A 27375-nucleotide genomic window follows, 5' to 3' on the forward strand; every position below is an offset into this window, starting at 1 on the left:
GTTAAGTGCTTGGGTGATTTGCTAAGATTTCTATACAAAATATCTCAGAGAATTTTTTCATGAACAATTTGCAAATTTCCTGCATGCTAGAACTTGTCTGTTCATTGTAAAACATAGATGAAGGAAGATCTGACTCCTTCCTTTGCTCGTTAACGAGCTTCCAGAATGATTTTGGATTAGACTTTAATCTCCTCTGTACACTGCGTGAATAGTTGGCATAGCAACGTTCAGCTGTCTTATTGTAAACTTTGTTGATTTCTACGTAGTTTTGCCGGAGCAACAAACCTCCGTTCTTAGAATATTTCTTTAATGCTGTCCTTTTTAAACTTTTCAGTCGTCGTAGTTCTACGGTTTGCCACGGTACTTGTTCGGGTGGCTTACTAATTTGTTTAGGGACATATTGGTCAATAGCATACATCAGAACGTTGGAAAATGTTTGAGCTGCAAGATCAACATCGCCTTTGTCAAGAATTTCACTCCAGTCAATGCTTGTAAGAAATGCAATAATACTATTGTGGTCAGCTCTTTTAAAATTATATCTGACGATGTGAGATATCTTGCAATTATTCAACGATCGATTTCATTCAAGCTCAATGTGCAGAGGAGGATGATGCCTAACGGACTTCACCAGAGGAGAGGGTGCTGCGCTGATTTTAGGTGCACAGTCCGATTTACTTGATAAACAGAGATCGAGGATTCTATTGTGCTCATTTTTAACGTGATTTACTTGACGCAGTAAAATAAAACTGTACCGGTCAAGCAAGTTGATAAAACCAGCGTGAAACGAGGAATGCATTGGATCTGCGAACAGAAAACCATCGGAAGAGAAACAACGAACAATCGCTCAGATTAATTTGCACCCATACCTGCTCGACACAACTCCCAGATGCGCTAATATTTAGCCGTCCTTTAAGCGGCGGTGAATAGCAACGAGCACGCCACCACCGAAACTCTTCGAACTGTTACATGGGTTACGATCGCCACGGAAAACTTCATAATTGATACCAAATGCTTGCGTAGAGAGGGTACTATCACTCAGCCAAGTTTCCGTTAACGCGATAATATCAAAGCATTCATCCGAACAAGCCAGTAAGTAATCGTTCAGGCATTCATACCGCCGACGTTTTGGTAGTACAATAGAACCGATTGCGGGCTGGAAGCAGGAAAGAAGTCAATGCCGGTATTGTCTAATCGTTTTGTTTTGACGTCTGATGAGCGCTGGCTGCAATGGCTTGACTGTAGCGAGCGGGTCAGAGGCTTCCATAATACCAACTGCGGTGCGTCCCGGTGTCTGGATTAAAAAAATCGAGCAGGAACCGGAAAACGAATCAGCACAAGCAAAACTAGAAGTTGACGAATACTTGCCAAGGTGGAAAGTTTGGAAGCCCCCTTCACCACATCCGTCCGCAGGACCGGGACGACTGATGAACGCTGGCTGCGACGACAGGGTCGGAGGGGTCGGAGGCTTCCACATTGCCATCAACAGTGCGTCCCAGTGTTCTGCATTCAGTTATTGCTAAACGGCTACGTCCGTTACTTCCGTTAATGTAGGCGTTGGAGACGAATTCGCAGGAGTAAGCTTACGAAATTTTTGAGTAAAGTTTTCCTCGAATTCTCGAAAACATATACCTTGTGGCCAAGTTGCTGGATCCAAAGCAACATATTCCAAAGCAGGATCGAGGCCAACTTTAAACGATACAAACGTCATGTTGCTAATGTCAGAACCTTTGGCAACCAACTTGACTACCACTGGATCCTGAGTCATTCCCAAATTGGCACGTACCATAGCAGAAATGTCATTGTTGGTGACATCCGGGTGAATGCGTGACAAATTTAGCCAAAATTTATCAATTGGTTGTTCACACACTGGAACACAAACGACACTTTCCCCTATTTGTTTCGACCCGGTTTGACACGCAAAACCTTCGAGATCAGGTCCGCGAGACCTGACGACGATATTCAGAGGATGGCCAGGGCCAATTGAACGGTTTAGGTGCTTGTGGTGTTGGCTTGGATAACGATTTGCTCTCGCTTTGTAGGCCGTTTATTGCTTCCGTGAGTGACATCAATGGAGACTTTTCATCTGCCGCTTTTGTAATAGATCGAAGATGCGAATTCTCGAATAAATTCGCACAGTCATCACACATCCAAAAGAGATTTTCACGATAAGACCTTTAATTTGAATTTAAGTTTGTAAAAATCGGTTACTCCATCTTTGAGGAAAAATAGTACACATATTTTCATTTTTTTGCACATTTTATCCCATAACTCCGAAACGGGACGTCCAATCCTAACAAAATTTTGTATTGGATAACAAGACCTTTTATTTGCATCTGAGCTTGTGAAAATCAGTTCAGCTACCTCTGAAAAAAGTTGGTACACTTATTTTAACAATTTTTTGCACATTTTACCCCATATTTCCGGAACCGGACTTCGGATCCAAATAATATTCAGAAATTCGGAATGGGACTACAAGATCTTTCATTTGAAGTTAACTTTGAAAAATCGGTTTATCCGCTTCTAAGAAATTGGAATGATTTCCGGTTTGAATTACACGATCACTTTTGTTCGATATTTCCGGAATCTGAAACGAAAATCCGGTATACCCATAATCAATATATTTGGTCATCAACAAATCTAATCTATCCAATTCAAGAATTATACGGCTATTTGAATGTATTTGAACCTAAGTTTGTGAAAATCGGTTCAGTCATCTCCGAGAAAAACGAGTGCACATTTTTGTTACTTACACACATACATACACAGACACACACATACAGACACACAGACATTTGCTTAGTTCGTCGAGCTGAACCGAATGGTATATGACATATGGCTCTCCAGGCCTCGGTTTAAAAAGTCAGTTTTCACAGTGATTGCATAACCTTTCTATATGAGAAATCTATAATGATGAAAAATTCAGTTAAAGTCTATAATGATGGAAAATTCAGTTAAACTATTAAAAAACATTTTGTTACTGTCATCAATTTTTCTTTGCTACTAACGTGTATAAGGCTTCCAATAAATGTGCAAATATTGAGTTTTGATATTATTGTTTGACCTTTTCTGTCCAAGATAGGCTGAATGGCGTTGAAGGGTCCGACCGCAAACCCACACTGTTTAATGTACGCAAATACCTCACGGATGATCAAGTAACTACCCTCATTATTTAGCTTGTCCATCAAAAGTATCTGATAAGCTCATTACCCCAGAAATATATTAAATTCCCGAGCAAGAAAAAGCTTTCGGTCCGTGTGATAATCAACAAACCGCTATCCTTCAATTAAAAACATCCTTTCCAGATTCCACCCTTCGGGTAACAATCGTGCTTCTAGCCGCTTCGTGCGTTCGAGCACTGCTGCTGCTGCTGCGTTGCTTCCGAAGAAAGATCTAAGCTTCTGCAATGGCATCAGGAATGTTAGAGCGAAAATGAAAATGCTATTTTCTGGGAAATACTTTCTAATTAAATAGAAGTGACCCTAGCCATTTTCTGCGGATAAGCATTCGAAATTAATTTCATACAAATTTTATAAGAAGCTTGATTCCAGTTCCGGAAGCTGTTTGAACAGAAGTAGTCGGCAGAGAGCAGTGGTAAATAGATGAAAGTATAATTATAGACTCAAGCCAAAATAGAAGGTTATCTTGACTACTGGTTTGAAGAAGAACGAATAGCATGAATAATGAATTTAGTTGATTTTCACTGACTGTTGAAAGTCGAATCGAATATCGAAGCCACTAATCGAGGTCCATGAATAACCTATTTCCAATAGGTTATTGGAAACTTCAGAATATCTGATTTCGTTTTTCATTTAAGTCCCCGGATTCATGGATTGGTATAATTACCAATCGAACATTTGAAAGCTATCTCAACACTAAGTGCAATATAGAAGCGATTTTCGACAGCGACATTTTCTACCAATTAGTGTTTTTATGCTGCTGCTGCTACATGCTCACCTTTAATCGACATGAATTGTTCTGATGGCAATCTGATTGAGAAAATCTTCGATTATCCGAGTTTCTACCCCAACAAAAATAAAAGTGTTTCGTTCAAAAATTAAATTTTTCTAGTATGAAATCCCAAGGTTTGGATATTTAGGCATCATTGTGTTTATGTTTATTTTTGATATACAAAGATAGTCGTTTAACTAGATGATGTTTATAATGCTCACTAAGACAATCCAATAATTTCTATGAATGTAAAAATTCAGCAAAATTTCGATAAAAATTATTGAAGAGCGAACGGCTAAAGCAACCATAGAATCAACTCTTGGCTGTTTCTAGGCTGATTGTTTTGCTGCAAAATTATATAAGTCTTTTGAAGAAGTTCTCTGGCAATTATTTGTGAGATCTTAAATAAATTTCTTCGACGGTCGACAATGCCGATGGCATTTTTCCTAAATGTACAAAATCAACAAAAGTTTAACGAAAATAAATCCCTTTCATGAAACGGCTATTGTTAATTGTTTGGCTTCGCAGGATACAGCTTAATATTATAATATGAGCTTAAGCTCGCGGCTCACGGCTTCAGTGACGTAGCACTGCTGGAACTTTGTTGGTGTGGAAAAGCGGGCATCGAGCGGCTACCTTCAATCAGAGCTGCATCACAACCAGCATGTTAGGAATGGGATTTATAGTGATGGGCAAGATGCGTCAGCGCGTGATTGGGTGGCAGCCAATCAGTGACAGGATGTGTGTATTGGAGATCAAGGACCGCTTCTTCAATTAGAACATCATCAACGTGCAGTGCCCACACGAAACGAATCCCGATGAAAAGAAGGAAGTGTTATATCCGTTCTGTCCGGCTTAGATGCACTTAAAGCTATCGACGGTGTATAACACCCGTTGCGCACGAAAGCTGAGACTCAATTTCGAGTGACTACGTAGCGTTCGAACTGCCAAGGAATACGTGCGTCACCTGGAGTTAGAGCTACCAACGGAAGAGCTCCTTGGTGCGGCGATTCTTGAAGATGGCTGAAGTAATATAAGGTTCGCCATATGTAGCACTCCCGAAACCGTACAAGATACAAGGATATTAAATCGAGAAAATGACTGCTTTGACGGCAAATGCCAGCAATTGGTCGAAGAGAAGAATGCAGCAAGGGCGAGGATGCTGCATCATCGCAGAGCGAACGAGGAGCAATACATACAGGCGTGGAACAGACAGAGCTTGGTTTATCAGAGAAATCACCATCAGGTGACGAGAATAGCGTGGAGGTTAAGTCGATACCTTTCACGCAGACTACCTGGGTTCGATTCCCAACCACGCACATAGGGTTAGAAAGTTTTGCTGGTCCGAGAGGCGAATGACTTCAAGGCTAGAGCCTGTATAAATGAAACGAAAAAGCGCCACCAGTATGATGATGATCTTAAAGCGATGTAGCTGCACCGGTGAACTACTCTACCGGTGAACTACTCACGTAGAGGCCACTCACCACAGGCCAAAGTGTACAGCGATACCAGTAGTAACCTTTTCACGGACGAAAGATCGTCAAATAAAAGCGGTACTACGACACGAGTATAACATATCTAACTTCCTATAAATGCATCGAACATAAAATACATATAAGAAAGAGGTTCCAAAGAAGAAACACTACGCTTCTTACCACGATTATTGATTGGTTCATGTTGACGGTGTTGGTGTTGGTTGACGAGTTCATGTATTTGCGCTTACCGCTGATTATAATACCAGTAGAAATATTCAAAGGCGTATTTTGGCAGAAAATCGTGCATACGTTGAACTCCGAAAAACTTTTCGAAAGAGTAAAGTATTGAAATTGACCATCTAAAAACGCTCATTAGATCGATTGTTCTATATGGTCACGAGACTCGGACTATGTTGGTAGAGGACCAACGCACTTCCGGTGAAACTCTCAACGGGTGAGCACGTTGCATCGTGTTAGTCCGGAGAAAATTCGAGTATTTCGCCAGAAAAAAAGGATTTTCAGCCGTACTTTGACGATTCGACGCAGCCACACAGCAAGATTTTCGCTTGTAGTCAAGTGAAAATAAAGTCCATTGGACTATAAACGAAAATTAACTGGCAATATAGCCTTAGTTGCTGTGCCATCAATTCGGCGTCATCTCAAGTGAGGTGACGCCAACCAGAAAGAAGAAGAAGAGGACCAACGCGCCCTAAGTGCTGCGAACCATTTATGGATGAGTGCAGACAGAAGACGGATCATGGAGACGGCGTGTGAACTACGGATTACAACAACTACTACGAGAACCACCCATCGTACGGATAACTAAAAACTTCATTTTTCGACGGCATTTTGAGCAAAACTGAACGAGCATGAACAAAACAGAAAATACTAGCAGGAAGAGGAGAAAGAGAGCTAACACATACACACTCATATGGAGCTACATATTGCCTACTTGTCTATTCTGATCTGTTTCAAAAATATTTTCAGCGAATCTCGAGTATGGAGTGTGAAGATTAAGTTTTTTAATACACTTTGAATTCTGAACTACAGATAGTTTTTGGGGTACCAAGAGCAAGACCAAGAAGTTCGTTATTGCAGTTTTTTATGCTGGTATATCTTCATACCTGAACCACAGGTAGTTTTCGGATGATTTAGAATATTCACAATAGTCATATGATTTGCATGTGGTATTCCAAACAAGAACCGTGTACAAGGATCTTGATAGTTATCTTGATTACGCTGGTGGATATTAAGGCCTATACTCCAATAGTTTTTGGGTGAACTACGAGTATGGACCACAAAAAAGAAACTCACTACAGTCATCGGTTTCGTAAGTAGAACTCAACGCCTATATTCTAAGGAGGTTTTGGAAGGACAAAAACTTTCACAAACATTTCTACAGTATGTCAATTTAATTTATATAGTACTACGAGTACAAACCGCACTCAAAAGTTGTGAAAAGTTACCAGTCATGCGTTCATATACTGATTTCTTTTTTCCAGAGAATTCTTGGATGCCCCCAATCTTAACTAGATTTTATGAAACCAAACAATTCCGTTATATCCATTTGATAGAATTCAATTCCTGAAGCATATTTGATTGTTTTGTAAACGAATAAATAAAAAAATCGTTCATCATGCAAAAACTTGAACAGTAAATTTAATTCGCGTTTGCGTAAATTGAGGTTTTCGTGTAGCACATGCATGTTTATAACAAAAATCTGTTTTTGTAGCAAGTACTGATATAAGTTTGGTCCCGTTAGTAGCTAAAATATCAACATTTTCTAACAAGTGTCAAAAAGAGAAATAATTTAGATACGATATGTTGATCGGGTACCTATTCATACAGGCTCGTAAAATAAAAAGAGTTTGTTGTTCTTGGAATGAGCCAAGCTTGATCAAAAAAACCTGTTTTAATCCACCTAGTGGTGTAATGATGCCTTTCTCATATCAATCATACTATCATATATAATACTGTGGTATTCTTCAAAATAATTTTCTTCGATTCTTAAAACAATAATCGAAATCAGTTTGTTTGACCATCTTCTGATAAAAACTATCGATTGGAGAAGATTTGAGGTCGATTTAGAAAACTTTTTACGGTTTTTCGACCTTTTCAGTGATGGTAAAGAAATTTTAACACACTTTACCCTATATTTTCGGATCCGGAAGTCGGATCCGGATGAAATTCAGTAATTACGTATGGAACCACAGGACCTTTCATTTGAAATTTGTGAAAATCGGTGGCGCCATCTATGAGAAAAGTTATAAATCATATTTTCATTTTTTTTGTACATTTTACCTTTTAACTCCGGAACCGGAAGTCGGATCCGAATAATATTCAGGAATTTTCTATGGGACCTCAAGCCCTTTCATTTGAATCTAAATTTGTGGAAATCGGTTCTGCCATCTCTGAGAAAAGTTAGTGCTCTTATTTTGACCATTTTTCGCTCATTTTACCCCTTAATTCCGGAAGCGGAAGTCGGATCCAAATTATATTTAGGAATTTTGTATGGGACCACAAGACCTTTCATTTGAATCTAAGTTTGTAAAAATCGGTTCAGCCATCTCCGAGAAAAGTTAGTGCAAAAAAACGTTACATACACACATACACACCCATACACACATACACACACATACAGACATTTTCGTACTCGACGAACTGAGTCGAATGGTGTATGACACTCGGCCCTCCGGGCCTCGGTTCAAAAGTCGGTTTTCACAGTGATTGCATAACCTTTCTATATGAGAAAGGCAAAAATAATACATGATTATTTCAAAAACAACAAACAAAGCTCAGTGTTCTAATTATGACAATCGATTTTAATTGAATAAAATTAGATAAAAAAAAACGCAAAATCTAATACTTCAAACACGTTTTGTTTATTTCGCAGATTACATCTGATGCAAGGAGCAATGCAACACATAATTGGTTGAGGCAGTGCCAGAAGCATTATACCTAATTTTAATGCATGAAGAGTGATTGCAGTAGTTTAAATTCTCGTGGACATTTTTTTCATCAAGGAATGCACATTGCTTGCACCAGTATGCTATAGCTGCCTAACCAATTAGGCGCACCGAGCATGGATCAACTGGATGGGTTGGGCCTAATCAATTCGGAAAACTATCACACGAAGAAAAACTCGTGTCGCAGTCAAAGTTGGAGTAAACGCAGACGGCGGAAATGTTCACCATCCAACTGCTGCCCTGTGCCGTACCGATACTTTTATCTCTTCCTGCTACTACGGATAACAGTGGCAGCAACAAAAAATCCCTCCAGTATTAGCAGTAGCAGCAGCAGCAGAAGCATTGCCACCGGAGAGCGAATCCACGAACAATATCAACGTTTCGCCATGGAACCTCAGGATCAGACAGCAGTAGTGGGATCACGAGTGACCCTACCTTGTCGGGTGGTGAACAAATCGGGGCAGTTACAGGTAAGTAGCGCAATTTCATCAATTACTAAAGCACCATGCTCTATCTCTCTTCCTAGTGCGCAATAAAAAGTATCTTTAACATTGCTTGATGAAATTTTTTCATCTTTCTACATTGTCTAGACTGAGAAGGAATGCTCACGATGGCAAATGAAAGTATGATATTGTTGATGGAAGCTTACATTTTCCTAGCTTTTCAGCTTCTCCTCGATTGCTCTCAATCAAGAACAACACTGAAGTAGTGTAGTTCTTATTCAGCAAAAATTTAAGCCATATGTTCTCTTCGAATTGCCTCGAAATAAGTTTCATAATAATGCTCAGAAGTTTAGAGCTCTAACTATGAAAGTTTGCATTACTCCTAGTCCAATTCCAATTAGAAAACGAAAGCATATTGCTACGATTTATTGATAACATAAAATTATTCTAGAAGCCAATATATGCTTGCTTTAATATGCATTTTCTGCAGACAGGGGAGATTTAAAAATTTACGAATTCAGAGTCTGAGCTCCCAGAAGTGCTCACTAGCATTACAACATTTTGAAGTAAAGAAGTAAGAGAAAGCATCTACGGATTCAATTAATCGCTTGACTCATGTCTTATGCTAATCATTCCTTCTGTCGCATCTGTTTTGGTCCGATATAGAAGAATATTTGTTGCCAGCATACGATTGAAGGGCTAACTATGCAGGCGTTTATATTGATAAAGAAATCCAAGCTTAAACTGTACTCTACGTTACGATGCCTGCTCAACAAGCTAGTGCGTCTTCCAATTCATGATGTAGACGTCTATGAATAATTGATGACCCTTTCTTCCATCCTCGACTTACCGAGTGCGCCTGTGATCAACTTACCGGTGAAAGATATTCACCAAGCTATGGGAGTGTGATAAAGGATTGAGCTCTTAGAATATTTTCTTTTCCTTCTTGAAGCACAGCCACATGGACGGATTAATAGCATCTATTAGCTTCCTCACAACCCTCGCACACATGGTCTCGAAGAATGACGTTGTCATCTATACTGACTCGATGATGGCTGTAATGAAGATGCGAATGTGTGATGAAGAGGGACAATCAATCAAATTCCTCAAGTTCTCTCTCTATTTATCATGTCGTGCTGATGTCGGTTGACATTATTCAAGTTATCATCTCTACAGCAAAACCTAATGGTTCATATTTGCTTGTTTCAGTGGACAAAAGATGACTTTGGTCTGGGAACCAACCGGATACTGGGCGGTTTCGAGCGGTACTCGATGGTAGGAAGTGATGAAGAGGGAGACTTTTCGTTGGATATTTTTCCTGTTATGTTGGATGACGATGCCAAGTACCAGTGCCAGGTTGGTCCTGGAAAAAAAGGTAATGTTCGATTTTTATGTCAGATTATCCCAAAAACCTATTAATGATTATAACAAATACTTGTTCAAACAACACCATCATTATCTAAAGCTTTGACAGCTCTATAAATGAACTATTTTATTGATAACGATTAAAGCTAACTGTTCGGAAACTAACGAATTTATGAGTCGGAGTTTTTCATTTATTCATAATTACAAATAACTTGTTTGATTGCAACTTAAAGCATTGTTTTTAACTACAGGAGCTCCCAGTATACGATCCCGCTTTGCAACATTGACTGTGCTGGTACCACCAGAACCCCCAACTATTGTGCAAGGAGACTTCATGGTCACAACCGAAGATAGAGAAATTGAGCTAGAGTGCGTCTCAGTGGGCGGCAGACCAGCAGCAGAGGTAATTGTTTTGATTGTATAATCTATGAAAACCAAATTTAAATATTGTTCACTAATGAATTTATGGGATTCTCTTGGTAAATCTTGATTCGATTCCAAATCGAACGATATGGTATTAAAAAGAAATAAAAAATCTGTTTTAATCCACCTAGTGGTGTAATAATGCCTTTCTCATATATTATACTGTGGTATTCTATTCCACATGCTTCTCTTCGATTTTTGAAAAAAACAAGGGATTGTTTTGGCATTAATTAGTATAACATACAGAATGAAAAAGTGCTTCCGTAGGTCATCCTTAAGAAAACGAAATGGGTTCAGTATTATATGTACTTCCGGCAATGTACAATATTTAACAAACTTTGCCCTATAACTCCGGAACCGGAAGTCGCATTCGAGTGAAATTCAGGAGTTCATACACACACAGACATTGCCTAACTCGATAAGCTGAGTCGAATGGTACATAAGACTTGGCCCTCCGGACCAATTTATTCTAGTCCATTTTTCAAAAGATTGCACAACCTGTTTATATGAGATATGCAAAACACGTCCCTAAAAATGAGAATTTTATACCTATCAGTCTGTAATTCCGGAACCGGAAGTCATATCCGGATGAAATTTGTTAGGATTGTATGGAGTTGTAATACCTTTCACGCCAGTGAGAATTGAATAAGCGGTCTCTGAAAAAATCGATTACACGTTTTTAGTTCATTTTGCACATTTTTCCCCGTAACTCCTGAACCGGAAGTCGGATTTAGATAAAATTTAATAGCAACCTATTAGAATATAAAGCCTGTAATATGAATATGGGTAATATGAATATGGGCAACGTATGGGTCCAAGAGACCTTTCATTTGATTTTCACTTAAGTTTGTGAAAATCGGTCCAGCCCTCTCCAAGAAAATCGAGTGCGCATTTCTGTTACATACTCACATACGCACATACGCACATTCCGAAAAACACAGTCATTATTTGAATTATATTTTCCGGTCCCATACAAAATTCCTTAATATTATTTCGATCCGACTTCCGGATCCGGAAAAATGAGGTAAAATGTGCAAAAATGGTTAAAATAAGTGCACAAACTTTTCTTGGAGATGGTTGAACCGATTTTCACAAAGGTCTTGTGATCCCATATAAATCCCTGAATTTTCCGGTTCCGGAGTTATAGGGTAAAATGTTTAGAAAAATGAAAATATGCGTACTAATTTTTCTCAAAGATGACATGACCGATTTTTACAACCATTAAATGAATGGTTCTATACAAAACTTCTGAATACGACATTCTTGCTTGTCGTGACCTTACATACATGAAACTTCTTTATCATTTCATTAAATACATTGGAGTTCTAATTAAAATTTTGTTTTATGTTAGACTGTTTTCTCTTCCATGAGTTCAACCAATAGCCAACTATATGATATTGAATAAAAGTGATAAACTGATACAAACAAACCTGAAATAGTTATAAAATCATGTACAAAATAAATGTGTTTTATTTAATGTAATTTAAAATAGAAGCTCGATTGATAAAAACAGTGTTTAGAATAACTAATGAATATCAACATACTAATATGATATTCGAAATGTATTAGGTTTAAAGTACTATGTATTGTGGATGCCACGGCGAAGAAAAACTTATGCATATTACCTATGAAATGGACGTATTTATGAGAAAAAAAACTTCTGAATTCATCTGGATCTGACTTCCGGTTTAGGAATTATAGGGTAAAGTGTGGTTAAAATTGTATACCTTCACTTACAGGGGCGAAACGAAAATCGTAAAAAAGACTGTATCTACATCAAAACTGCTCCAATCGATAGTCATTATCAGTAGACGGCCAAACAAAGCGATTCCGGTTATTCCTTCAGGAATCCAAGATAATAATTTTGAAGAATATCACAGTATTATATATGATAGTATGATTGATATGAGAAAGGCATCTTTACACCACTAGGTTGATTAAAAGATGTTTTTTTGGTGTAGTGATGCCTCATAAATGATGATCATAAATATTATTGTGGAATTCGCAAAAACAACTGTTCATTGAATAGAAATAGAAAAGTTTGGTCGGACTTAATCTAACAAACTCTACAAATCGTGTTTAACCTGTAGTTCCGGAACCGGAAGTAGTATCCACAACAAATTAACATAAGGAATTCCGTATGAAGCTGTAAGAGTTTTTCTTTTGAACCTATAAGTTTGTGAAAATCGATTTGGCCATCTTTAAGAAAAGTTTTTAATCACCGTTTCCAATTTAGGTTTAAGTTTTTAATCACCACTTCCAATTCTTCGGAAACCGGATTCAGAGGAACGGAATAGCCGAAGTTAGTTCATTTGCCAGCAACAAATATGATCTACAAATTGGAACAGTTTTAAACATAGCTAAACTTAGACTTGACTATATCATGCTCTATTTCGATTAAACCAATTAAACGAAATCTAATAGTTTTTTCATACCCAACCGAATTTTGGTCGTTCGCCAGGTCATTTATTATTATTATTATTATTATTATTATTATTATTATTGTTATTATTATTATTATTATTATTATTATTATTATTATTATTATTATTATTATTATTATTATTATTATTATTATTATTATTATTATTATTATTATTATTATTATTATTATTATTATTAATACAGATATCACTACACTATATTTTCAAATAAGTTTCAATTCATTGACATTTTTCTATTCTTTCGGTCACACTTATCAAAAATAGCTAAACATTTTATCAATCGCAGCACAGTCTTTTACCAATATCACACACTACTAGCAGACATCCGTAACCGTTTCGTTTTCTTTATAGCGTGCACAAAATAGAACAAAGCACGCGTTGTTCGTTTTGTGTCTTCTTCTTCCACCGAACCACCACGTACCGATGTTGTATATATTGTCATTTTATATGGCGATTTGAAAACTTTGACACTCATCGCCCTGTAACTGCGGAAGCGGAGGTCAGATCCAGATGAAATTTTACAGTAATAATATGAGATGAAATTTTACAGTAAGATAATATGAGGTATAATTCAAATAAAGATTTGTGAAAAACAATTCAATCATCGCAGATAAATCGAAGTGAAATCCATTTTTGATTTTTTCTTCACCACTTTAGACGCTTCCAGAACAGGAAAAGGTGGGAACAGTGGTGCCGAATTAAATTTTCATGCGCACAAACTAACAATCTCTGCAAACTGGAAGAATTTATCAGACTATTTCATGGGGTATGCACCTGTTTTTGACCATCATTCGTGAAAAGATACTAATGAAATTGGTAATTTTCCACTTATCACGTTTCAGTTCCGGAACCGGAAGTCGGATCCGGATAAAATGTTCTACCAATTTTTAGGAAACTATAAGTCCTTTCATTTGAATCTTAGTTTGTGAAAAGCGGTTGAGTCGTTTCAGAGAAAATTGAGTGAACACTTTTTCTCTAATTTTCACATATTACCGTGTAACTCCGGACATTCACATATTACCATGGACTCCGGAATTCGGATCCAAATGAAATTATATAGCAGGCTATGAGACCATAAGACCTTTTATTTGAATCTTAGTTTATTAAAATCGATTCAGTCATCTCTAAGAAAAGTGAGTGCATTTTTTCCTTTTTTTTTTGGTGCATGATTCAATAGCAGGCTATGGGACCATGAGACCTTTCATTTGTGTCTTAGTTTGTGAAAATCGGTTAATCTCCGAGAAAAGTGAGTGCATATTTTTGACACACACACAGAGAGAGAGAGATAGATAGATAGAGGGAGAGAGAGAGTGAGTGAGAGAGAGAGTGAGTGAGTGAGAGAGAGAGTGAGTGAGTGAGTGAGTGAGTGAGTGTGTGTGTGTGAGAGAGAGAGAGAGAGAGAGAGATTTGCTCAGTTCGTCGAGCTGAGTCGAATGGTAAATGAATCAAAAACGAAACTCACATCAATTTCTGATTGTTTGTTGAACAGATTTTCACCTACTCGAATTAATGGTCTATTGCTTCTATAGGAGTATGTCGAATGTCGTTCTGATATTTTGGTTTTGTCATGATACTGAAAGTAAAATATTACAGAGCTTTTCTATTCTCTATTCTTTACTACACATAAAAAATAATGAAAGTTACACGACATGTAAATCAACAGTACTGTGGAATAGACATCAGTTGAGTCTAAAATTTTATTGAAAACCATCATCGTTATAACACTAAAATGGAATTTTGGATTGATTTTTCAATAAATAAAACTATATCTAAATACACGTTTAGTTTTTCTATCGAAGTATATTAAAAATAAAGAACTGTGAAGAGGCTTTATATTAAATTTCCTGCTCTAAATATGTGCATGAAAATTTATGTATATTAGCAATTTTCATTAATTGAAATATCAATGCTTTTTAATTTAGTTTTACATCAATGATGGTTCTCAATAAAATTTTGGATTCAACTGATGTCTATTCAATATTGCGACGTTAAACAACAAAGCATACATGCTGAGTGTACCATCCGTAATAAAAGTATGAGTAATAAAATACTCGGAAATAAAGTATGCGCTGAAATGAATTAGTTTTATTATGAGCTCTAAGTATAACTTTGTTTAAACCGCAATTTGATTTGTTCTGGATGTGACATGAATAACTATAATTATTACCAATAAAAAGAAATGCGACGAACAATCCAAAAATAAAAAGTGTATATAGGTGAAAATAAGTTCCGCTTGCAAAATTTCAGGAATTCTGCTGTTCAAGTGACGAGAAGTCAAACAAGCATATAGAATTTTTAGAATTTTTTTAATTGTATCCGGAAAGTTGTGTAACGATATACCGATTCCTGTCTACAGCTTCATACGTCACATTGGATCCATGATCGGCAAATCTTCTAAAAACGTTGTTAAAATGGTAAAAATATTACAGAATAATTCAATCAACACTTAACTACATCAACACTTACAGCTACAAAGCACAGAAATGCTCAACTACATTCTTCTAGTGCTATTAGTAGTTCTAACAAACATGAATATTTTAGATAATAGTATAAATATTGCGCAAAAGATTGTGTTGCAGAGTGCAAGTATCTTTGGTTTTCGTTCGAAAGCAATCGAACGTAACCGTACGTAACTGAAGGTAATGAACCACGCGCCTCCATCGTTAAAAAATTCAAGGAGATGCACAGTGGGGAAAAATGGACCAAAAACGCGACGATTTTTTTGGAGGCATGATACAGCTGACCACAAAGCACTTTTTTGATGTAAAATGGTCAGTAAAATCGATTCCATGTATTTAGAAGGACCGCACGAAACGCTATCATGTTCATTTTACCCCAAGTTCCCTTTTTATACTGCATTGTATTCAAGCTTAACTATATAACATGAAACCGAGGAACTTGCAGAAGAGCCAATAGAGTGTTTCCGATGTAAAAAAGTCTAACAAATCGATTGCATATAGTTTTATTGACAGCAGAAAACTCATTGTACCGTTTTACCCCTATTCTTTTCTAGTTATAATATTAAGTTGAAATATGATCTACAATCCAAAAGCAGATCCAATACGATCTATCAATATTGGTTCATATTACGTGCAAAACATCTGTGATCCAATTAAACATAATGTGAATGACAGTACTAGCCTGTTTACCCCGTTTTACCCCAATTTATTTCATAAGTCGTATTTCTAGTTAAACTTCCTTTCGCATACCGAAAGCAGGATGATTGCGGTTGATTAAAATCAATTGATATTACGAAGACAGCCCTTGAAATAGGATTACAAATGAATTCAACGACCGCACGAATCTTGTTATACCGTTTTACCCCAATTTATTTCATAAGTCGTATTTCTGGTTAAACTTTCTTTCGCATACCGAAAGCAGGATGATTGCGGTTGATGAAAATCGATGTATATTACGAACTATTTTCCAAATGTGGAGCAAAATAATAAGACTCAGTTAAAGGATAAATTGGGGTAAAACGGTATAACAAGATTCATGCGGCCATTGGATCCATCTGTAATCTTATTTTTAGGGCTTTTTTCGTAATATCAATCGATTTTTATCAATCGCAATCAGCCTGCTTTCGGTATGCGAAAGAAAGTTTAACAAGAAATACGACTTATGAAATAAATTGGGGTAAAACGGGGTAAACAGGCTAGTACTGTCATTCCCATTGTGTTTGATTGGATTACAGATGTTTTGTACGTGATATGAACCAATATTGGAAGGTCATATTGGATCTGCTTCGGGATTGTAAATCTGAATTCAACATAAAATTATATTTGTGGGAAAATTGGGGTAAAACGATATAGCACGATGCATGCGATCATGGAGACTATATGTTAATTATTATTTGAGATTATATGCGAAACATATAACTGTCTTGTTTAACCATAATTAGTCCAAACACCGATCAGTAGAACTTTTTTTTCTGTAAATTCATGGAAGAAGATGACTGGGGGTAAAACAGAATATAGTTATTTGTGGTCAATCTTATTAAAATCATTCCATTTATATAACTTCTGAGCATATCAGGAATACCTTCCGAGTTTCACAGTTAGTTTTCGTAGTAAAGTCAGAAAAAAGAGGAATTAGAGCAAAACGGGCATGATAGTGAATTTTGCGGATGTTCTAACTATCATAAATCGATTCTACGGAAAAATTTGCATAAGAAATACTTACTTTGAAAATATTTGCTTAGATGTTTATAAAATTATTGAGCAAAGTCGCGTTTTTGATCGTTTTTTCCCCACTGTGAGATGTATGACGGTTTGTAAGATATCTACATGAAAATGGTCGAATGTAGCTTAAACCAGAGCTAATAAAAGTCATTTTCATTGACTGAAAAATAGACGAAAATGACAATAAATTACTGTCACTCTCAGCTTCGCTTGCAAACTATGATAACGAAATCCATGTCCAGTCAATGACATAAGCGGGACAGTAGTTTCAAAATTGTGTTTTTTCTTTCATTTGTCTTTTCAGTCATATGCAGTTTTCAGTGAAAATCCCATAGTATGCAGTGTCGATATTCAACCAAAACTGTGATAATTGGAAACGACAGAAAAAAGTTTCACAATAAGTTTTAAGTGTTGGTGCTCGAATTTGTAGTAGTTTTGGTTTTCAAAGAAGTTCTGGGATGTAATTACTTCGATTTGCCATATTTTAGTGACTTTTTATAGCCAAGCGTCACATATTTTCAATACATCGATGAAAGAATGAGAATTGAAATTCTGCTGTTGCTACCTGAAGACGTTAGTTTGGTTTCGTCTTGTCAAAGAGGAAAGAGTGACGTTGGCAATTATGCTCTCTCATTTTTTCGATGAGAAACGGAAATGCTTCGTCTCTCTTCGTTTGTTCTGGTGTCGGTCATTTACGAATGACACAGTAAAACATTGAAAATGAGACTGCTAAAATGGTTTCTTTCATTGAGAATGTGTGACAATTTTAAGCTCTGGCTTAAACATTGCAAGACTCGTACCTGTAAAGCAAAAATAACTTTTTACTGGATGAGTACAAATTGATGGAATGTTGGCAAAACTTGTTTAAGGTGTAATGTTTACATGCGCAAAATTTCATTACAAAATAAACAAAGTCCAATAAACACTATACTGTCGATTCACTAAAAAAAATGGCAGCAAAGCTCATGATCCTGCTTTTTTATTAATCCAAAAATCAAACAGTTGTTTAGTAATGTCAGGACTGCTCCAAAAATCATACCAAAATGTTCATTGGCAAGGGTTACAAAATAGGTTTCCATCTCACGGCGGCTCTCGTTCAAATGAAAAATGCTTACAGAAGACCATTTCTTTATATTTGCAGATAACCTGGATCGACGGACTGGGCAATGTACTCACGAGTGGCATCGAGTATATGAAAGAACCGCTCTCCGATTCCCGTCGTTTCACTGCTAAATCGATTCTCAAGTTAACACCCAAAAGGGAACATCATAATACATCTTTCACTTGTCAGGCACAAAACACGGCAGATCGGACGTACCGATCGGTTAAGGTAAAGTTGGACGTCAAGTATGCTCCGAAAGTGACCATCACAGTCATTAGCCGCAACAACGATGGAAAGATGCTGGTAGGAAGCGATGTTCGGTTGCACTGCCATGCCGATGCCAATCCTCCCGATATCACCTATCGGTGGTACGTTGGAAACGAAATGCTGATTGGTGATTATTCTACAGAGTTGGTGAGTAGTGCACCTGAACGAAGCAATTCGCACACATCAACAAATTATATTGCAGGTAATTTTGAATATCTCCAAAAAGTACCATGGCACAGTTGTAGAGTGTGAGGCACGCAATGTTGTAGGTAAAAGTGAGAAAAGTGAAACATTGGATATCAGTTATGCACCGTCCTTTCGCAGCCTCCCGAAATCGGTGGAGGCTGACCTAGAAACGATGGTCTCATTGTACTGCGATGTGGATAGTAATCCCTCACCGGATATTGTTTGGATACATGGTTCTGGCAGAGTCGCATCTACTTCGCCCAACTTTACACTTACGGTTACGCATTCAACCGCAGGTCTTTATTTATGCAAGGCTTCTGTTCCCGGCTTTCCCGAGATACAGACTGAGGTAAGCGTTTATCTGAGAGGTCCACCAAGTATCAACTCGCCGAGACAGCAGTTCGGTAGCATCACCGACACCGGACAGCTCGAGTGTGAGGCTTTCTCCATCCCGAAGGCGAAACATATCATCTGGGCCCACAATGGGCACGAAATTAACACCAGCAGTGAGCACGATGAGTACACCGTCATCGAAAGCTATCAACCGGAAGGTGTCAAGTCGACTCTTATCATTCACAACAGCCAGCGACAACACTTTGGCGGCTACAATTGCACGGTGATCAACGACTATGGACTGGATTTCGTAGAAATTGATTTCATCTCGAAAGGTACGGCTCCGTTGCAATGGGCTAGATGGTAATGAGTTTTTCATTTGGTTGTTTGAACGCTTCTTTATAATTGCACTTTTTAGACCTTCAATTCGTCATAGGTTTTAGATAGGTTGGTTATTTTAATCGATCAAGAAATAATATTACTTCAAATCATAGCTCATCATACTGCCGAATCGAGAATAGGGTATTATAAGCTTAAAGTCAATTTTATGGAAAAACTAATATATCAAAGATAAGGCCTTGTTTCTCTGCATGCTTAAACCAGACAGAAGCTTTGCTAGTAATTAGTTAATACATAGCAACCGACCATTAGATGTTTTTTGCGGACAAAATACTGAAAAATCTTATATCGAAAAGCAGCGTTAAGAAAATTTCAATTTATTCTTATTTTGCAGTAGACGACAATTGTCAAACTTGCATAGCAAATGTTTAAATGTTAATGTTTGAATAAAACTTAATAATACTTTCCCCAAAGAACATAGATGTCGCTTCATTTTGTAAATGAACACTTTATTGTCACTATCTGGGTTTGAATGTCGAATCGCAGACAGTATTAAGTTAACCGGTATTAGGGGAAGATGGGGTAAAACGTACCCCCAAAAAATAATGCACCTTTTGCTTTTCTCAAAAGTTACCAATTTTTTTAACTGAAATTTTATTGAAACTGAAAGTCCGCCATAACAACAGTTTACTATAAAATTTTGGTAGCGATGGTTCAATCATATCTGGAAAACTAAAAAAAAAAACAATTATGTCTCTGTTATAAGTAATTTTTGATGTTCATTCCATAGTAATTTTCTAGGGTGAGGAAGACGATTTTAATTTGGTAACCAGTGAACTTCTTTGTCAATTATTCGGGTTTCTAAAATTAGTTCTAATACAGACGATGTATCTGCAATTTTATAGAAAAATCGTCAAATTTATCGTCTCATATTTTTGGGGGCAAAACGACCCGAATTGTGTGAGGCAAAATGCTCAAGAATTCGCTTAGAACAATTATCCATAAGTTATCAATTTAATGAATAATAATGAACAATCTTCCACCTGGCAAATATTTCGTCAACTAAAAGTCTAAAGCTTTCTTCAAATAAGAAGAAGAAGCTTTATGAGGGAGCATATTGCCCCGTGGTTGTCATGAGCTTTAATCCGTAGTTTGATGGATGTTCACCCGTTGTTTAAGATCATCCTGCCTCTATGTTCAGATAATCGTCACTTCGCGCAATTTAAAATATAAATTTTTCATGTTTTCCACGGTCGGGCGTCATGCCCCGCATATATTTCAATAAACAATTTTTAAGGGTTTTAGAAAATACGGTACGTGATTTTGAGAAATAATGATTACGGAAGATAGTCATGCATGAAACTCTTCCGTGTTATTCTCTATAGTTAAGATATAGCTACATTTAGGGGGTGCATTTTACCCCATCTACCCCTACGTGGCTTGAAATTCAATAAGTACAGAATGATTCAAACCGTTCAGTTCAGCCTAAAAATCTCCAGATAACTCAGACAGGGATAACTATTAATATATATTTGAACAGCATAAGTTGTCGAATTTTACCGATAGTAAATAAAATTAGGATTTAGCTGAAAGAGCAAGTTTACCTAAATGTAACGAAATAATGGAACTGTTTGAATAGACTGTAAATCCTTCGAAAACACATGTCACAGTACACAAGTCACGACAGGGATATATGGAGAAATATTTTTCCCACGAATGTTGCATGTTGTTTCGAGTACTCAAGCCAAGTCAAATAAATTTATTAACAATACAAGAAGACCATCTTTCTTCTTCTACAGCAATGGTTCGCCAATCGCATCTAACTCCATTCTTTTTTCCATTTTTATATTTCCTGTTTCCATTCCGGTGATAGTCGTTGGAATCCGTTGCAGATTTGCCTTGTAGCATTGACTGCGTATTTTTAAACCCGAGCCCGACCAGAACCCGACTGAAAATATAAAATCTAATAAACGAAAACCTCCATTCATAAAATCTATACTGGTACCCGACCCAAACTCGACAATTCGTTTTTCTCAGCCTAAACCAGGGCTGACATTATGCATCTCGAATCGAGTTGCTCGAAACGATTATTTTTGAAGTCGATTCGACTGAACTGAGGCATTACGTATCGCTTTCGACCTCGTGATCGAGATCCTAACAATGTGGTACTAGATTTCGACTGACGCTGCTCGAACTGTCATAACCAGAGATGCCATTTATACAGATTTATCTGTATTATACAGATTTTTACATGCGCATACAGATTTAATACAGAGTACAAATTTCTTACAGATTTCTTAAATTTAATACAGATTTATACAGATTCCACCAAAAGTATTAAGGAAAAAATTAAACTATCTATTAGTATTTGAGCTATCTATTAGTATTTGATTGCAATGACGAGATAAACGTTTAGGAATCAACGTACAAATCACTTTTTAAAATATATATTTTTAGTGCAGATATTTAATGAAGAACACTGAAATCCATTTATATTAAAATTTGTAACTAAATTGAACTTAAAAGTAAAACAAGTCTTGGCATCATGAAACATTATTGCCAGACTGACAGTTGTATTACCTGACTCGACGTTGCATATTGGGTTTTGGAAATCCATCTCAACTTATGAAGTGAACATTTTCAAATTAGACAAGTATATGGCACCATAATTCAATTGTTGTTGATAGGAAAAAATTATAAAATTTCGTCGATGAATATAATATAAGATATGAAATTTAATCTACCACTATATAACCATAATCTATTGGAATAACACCTTGTAACATAATTGTATTGTAGAAATTTCATATTAGCGAATACAGATAAATACAGATATTTTATACGAATCAATACAGATTTTCTATGAAAATATCTGGCATCTCTGGTCATAACATACTTAGGTAAACAAACCCATATACATTGCAATCATGAAAATAATTAAACTGAATTATTGTTCGAGTATTTTCGATTACATTTATTCAGTTCAAGTACTGAAAAGCAGTAAACTGTTTGTAATACTGCTGTTTTAAGTTGCCGCACGAAATTAACATGAACACATTTCTGAAATTTAAATCAAGAAGCAGATTCGTTTCCACTCCATTTGAAATGTAAAGATTTTTTTCAAGCGTGTTGTGTTCTTGTACACAATTTATCGATGAACTTTTGAAATTATAATAAAAAAAATTCTGTATTTCTCATGATTTGTTTCAAGTCTAATACAATTAACGTCATCCATATGTGTAGTTTTAATCAAAGGCTTTTAGGTTTTGCAGCTTTCTTTGTAATATTTTATCATATTTATTAGGAGATATTGCTTTAGCTAATATACCTGGAGCAACCCATTCTTTGTAGTCTTCATAATCTATTTAGGTACTATTGAAGAGTCAAATACACGCTAATAGCACGAGATTGTGATGCTTTTGGCATATTCTAAATACTTTCAAGGTGTTTGGACAAATTTTTCAATTCACTTGAGTTAGATATATGGGTAAAAACATTATTTGCTCATTGTTATAGAGCGAATAAGCTTTTTCCTACAATCCGTTTGAGCGACGTTTTCATTCCACAGGATTCAAAAATTTTATTACAAACTACAGTTACTGGGCATAGGTTAGTTTCGACTTACTTTTGTTATTTTAAGTAAACACCACGCAGCTTTCAATTAATATGCTTTCTAAACAGTTCGACTTGTACATAATATGCCAAACACACAAAATATATATAACGATATACAAAATAATGCATTAAAATAAAGAATATCAATACTAATATGTTTATGAAAATCTAAGATGTTATCGATAATACCTAAATAAAAAAGAAACGTATTCGTAAACTCATAGTCGATAGTAATAAGGCTTTCGACCATTTCTTATCGAGTTCAGTCGTTTACGAGCTCGATTGTTTTGGTTCCTTAATGCCAAAACTTCTCGATAATCTAATACTTCTTCGAGTGAAGTCGAACGAAGCTCGATGATCGACTTCGAATCGAGAACCATAATACGAAACGTGGTCGATTCGATAAAATTTCAGTCGAATCGAGATACATAATGCCACCCCAGACCCGAGTCGGCCGGTTTCGTTTTCGAATACCCGAAACCCGTCTATCTTTAAAAGGTTTGTAATATCAAATCCGAACCGTACCCGTAAGTTTAAACTTAAATCTAATACCGGTGGTTAACATTTTTAATTTGGAAACAGAAAGAAGTCAAATCTGAAAAGAACTATAAATAGGATTTGTAAGAATTATAAATAGATATCATACCAAAACATGGTTTTTTTGTTTGTTCTTCAGGAGTTGATTTTGGAGTTTTAAAATACGATATTTTATTTTCAATAGTCCGTTTATTTAGATACTAGCTGAATTACTCGGCGTTGCTCGGAAATGTTTCGTGAAGGCAAGACCGTAAAAAGATTCTAGCAATTGTCTCAGATCTCACAATAATCATAATTTATTAATTCACGGTATTCTCGTCAAATCGGATCAGTGGGATCAGGCTCATTTCGCCGAAAGCTATTTCGCCGAAAGTCGCTACCGCTCGTTCGGACCTAACAAAAGCAAAGAAATCTAGCTTTTAGTAGACCGGGCAAACGAGGCGTTTACAGGTTTGTATGCAAGAGGCTGCCGCTTCCGACGGCGGGTCGGCGGCCGACTCAGCTCAGCCATCTTGGCTTCGGTTATGTGGCTGCGCCACATCAGGTATACAGGAGGCATAATATCACAAAAACTAATAATATAATGTATTCGAAATTACCCTTTCGGCGAAACGACCCTTTCGGCGAAATGATCTAATGATGGCATTCGGCGAAACGACTTTCTGCGAAATGGCTTTCGGCGAAATGACCCGCTCCCGCGCAAAAAGATTCTAGTAATTGTCTCAGATCTCATAATAATCATAATATTCACGGTATTCTCGTCAAATCGGATTAGTGTTATGTCGTCCCGGGTTGGCGGTTCAATTCATAGGGCACTGGTCTTACAAACCAGTTGTCGTATGTTCGAGCCCCGACCTGGAAAGATTCGTAGTGTCAGTAGAATCGTAGCACCAGCCATGCAATGATTCTGTACACTCTGAATCGGTTGCAAAGTCTGTTGAAACAGAAGGTCAAATTCCTCTACAGAAATGTAATACCATGGCTTTGCTTTGTTATTTGAGATTCCTTTTGTTATACGCATTTCAAAAAGCGATTGATGTATTCAAAACGTCTATTCAAGATGTCACTTTTTCGGAGTGGGAAAAGTGCTTCAGAAATTGCTTCAATCTCGTGCAAAGAGTGTTGATTTTCATAAAATAGTTTAAGTATTTTTGAATGCAAAAACCGGATAAAAACATTGAGAGCAAAGTCCGGATACGCAATTCAAGAACCGTTTGCAATTTGCAATTCAAGAACCGTTCAAAAAAAAATTTTTCTGCAAGAACCGGACAGAAAAACTTTGAATGCAAAAACCAGACGAAAACTTAACCAGTCCTTCCAAAACAAATGTTTTTGTCCGGTTTTTGTATTCAAAGTTTTTACATGCTGTCCCCGTCTTTTGACCCCGACACTATAAATAGAATCCCAGAGAATGAGAGAATATGAAAAGTTTGGATTTGTCCACATATGTAATAATTTATTTTGTAAATTTTAGGGATATTCATTATGATGCATACTCACGTACTCTTCACTGCTGTATATTGTCAGTAAAAATATTCGTTGGCTATGCAGCCTGAACTGAACGCTTTGTTTTTTTTCAATTTTTTTTACAATTTGCAAAAAAATGGCGTTCACCTTCATTTTCTTTGGTATATACCCATAAATGTTGAAAGACACAATTCAGTGAAAAAATTTACCGCACGATGTTCTCGTGAATGTTCATCCTATTTCTGAATTCTGCTAAAGTTGTTTTTGCTCAAACATGCATGAACATACATAGACGGGTAAATATTTCATATTTTAGACATAGAATTTGCTTACGACTTCCCAAAAGAAATTTATTTTGATAGCACTCACTTCCATCCAACAGCTATGTATAACTAAAAAAATTAATATTTCGCACCAATCGAACGCTCCCATTTTAGTATGAATTATCGATTCTCATAGAAAAAAAATCCTTTTTTTATACCATCTGGCCCATTGCCTCCGATTGTTTCGGATGAACGATGAACATATGAAAATCTAATTTCGATCTCTTGTTACTTCTTATCCGGTACCATCGGTGGATTTGCAATCGTCGGACGGAGCAGAAAATATTTTATTACCAGTCATCATTTTCGGTTCCCTTGGTGGGCTGACACTTTTAATCATCATTGTCCTGCTGGCGACATGCTTTCGGAGAGACAAGAGCAGAAAAGAGCTCCCACCAGCGGATGTCATACCGAAGGTGAGTCCTGTTCTGTAGGCACCCCGTTTCCGATGGCGGATGAACATTTTATGGTATCCCCACTTTGGAATGGAATTTAATTTCTTGCTTCACATTTTACCTGCTCCATAATCTAATGCTTTTTTGCAACTGTCGACGAAAAAATATCCACAGCACCATGTCTCTGAAAAGGATTGCAAGGAGTTGGATCGTCGTACATCGAACGTTAGTAACCTGAAAATAGATCGTGATAATGAATTTATGGAAACTAACCTTGGACTAGATGGTATGACAACTCAGGTGAACGTGGTTCTCGGATCGAGCTCTACAATTGCACATCCTAACAGTGCAAGGCATCTGGATGAAGCTGTTGGTTCTATGGGAAGGTATACATATTTTCGGTACGAAACATTCTCCATGGATTTCAATTTTTCATTTTTCTGTTACGGTACATGTAACTTTTCGTTTCATTTCCTACCAGGCCGACTGATAAGTTCACTAGCAGTTTCAGCAAACCATCTGGAAAGGATGCTGGAAATAACAGCAGCACTTACGCATCATACATGGATTATTCCAGCGACTACAATCCATCTGCAACCCACCTTAGGAAAATCCGTACGAGCACTAGCAGTAATAACATCAGCAGTGACACAAGTAACCAAAATCACGAGAACGAATCCGTGCATGTTGGGTGCCATCGTATGCCTGACATAAGACAAAATAACGGCCTCTCCAGCATCCATGGCAACGTGATCTCGCTGTCCAATAGTTTGATCAGTAAGTAAAAAAAACTAAACCTAGTTTTTTCAATAAACAAATGAAACATTATTTCCATGTTTTTATCCCTTTAATCAGAATTGAATACTATCAGATTAACTACAATTGCATCAATCGGTAGATTAAAGAAAAAGCTTGCTGTTCAAAACCAGTAAAGGTTCTGAATGAGGATTCAGATCAATGTAGATGTAGCAATTTCTTATTTCCTTCGAGACACAGCTCGAGCTACCCGAGTAAAAGAAAATTGCAATTCAATCGCATACTTTATTTGAAATGAAAATTCTAATATGAAGAATAATAATTTTCTATACTTGAGAAAATCACTACAAAATATAAATTTTGTCATTATTATATTAAACCAAGTGCAAAGGATCAAATATTTGATAAGTTGTTGCATGTCAATTGAATTCCATAAATCTACTGCAGAAAACGTGACAAAATCACTATCGACCTGTTCTGACTTGAATGAAACTACGTATACATCATCTGTGTGACAAAAATTTGACTTTGCACGAATGGAGAGACTTGACTCTATACTAATTTTCAAATTTCTTCAAATTATTGTAACTCGGAGACCCTTATTAGTAGAGATATGATAATGAAAAAATAAGTGGTAGAAAAACGATTAGACACTCTAAAAAATATATAAGTCAAACACATTTCAAAAATCAACCGAGAAAATATAATTAATGTGCATCCCATATTTTTGTCCAATAGTTTTATTTTAAATCTGCTATTATAACGAACGCATTAACGTTAATATGAATCGTGTCCTTTGAAAACTAAGCA

The 27375-nt window shown here is 36.6% G+C and overlaps 1 protein-coding gene across 5 annotated transcripts in view; it reads left to right on the plus strand.

The window, feature by feature from the left end:
• Positions 1-27375, plus strand: part of LOC131425201 (irregular chiasm C-roughest protein-like) — a 402826-nt gene that overhangs the window by 359803 nt on the left and 15648 nt on the right. For 3 of the 5 annotated variants that reach the window (XM_058586873.1, XM_058586872.1, XM_058586874.1), the window contains 8 exons: positions 8317-8859; positions 10042-10207; positions 10449-10600; positions 18387-18761; positions 18817-19468; positions 25694-25830; positions 25984-26210; positions 26291-26586. In XM_058586873.1, the coding sequence (XP_058442856.1) occupies positions 8506-8859; positions 10042-10207; positions 10449-10600; positions 18387-18761; positions 18817-19468; positions 25694-25830; positions 25984-26210; positions 26291-26586 (2359 nt within the window). In that variant the 5' untranslated portion in view covers positions 8317-8505. The remainder of the gene's footprint in view (positions 1-8316; positions 8860-10041; positions 10208-10448; positions 10601-18386; positions 18762-18816; positions 19469-25693; positions 25831-25983; positions 26211-26290; positions 26587-27375) is intronic. The other 2 variants (XM_058586876.1, XM_058586875.1) reach the window with 2 other exon arrangements.

Source organism: Malaya genurostris, chromosome 1, assembly GCF_030247185.1.
Source record: "Malaya genurostris strain Urasoe2022 chromosome 1, Malgen_1.1, whole genome shotgun sequence".
Lineage (NCBI taxonomy): Eukaryota > Metazoa > Arthropoda > Insecta > Diptera > Culicidae > Malaya > Malaya genurostris.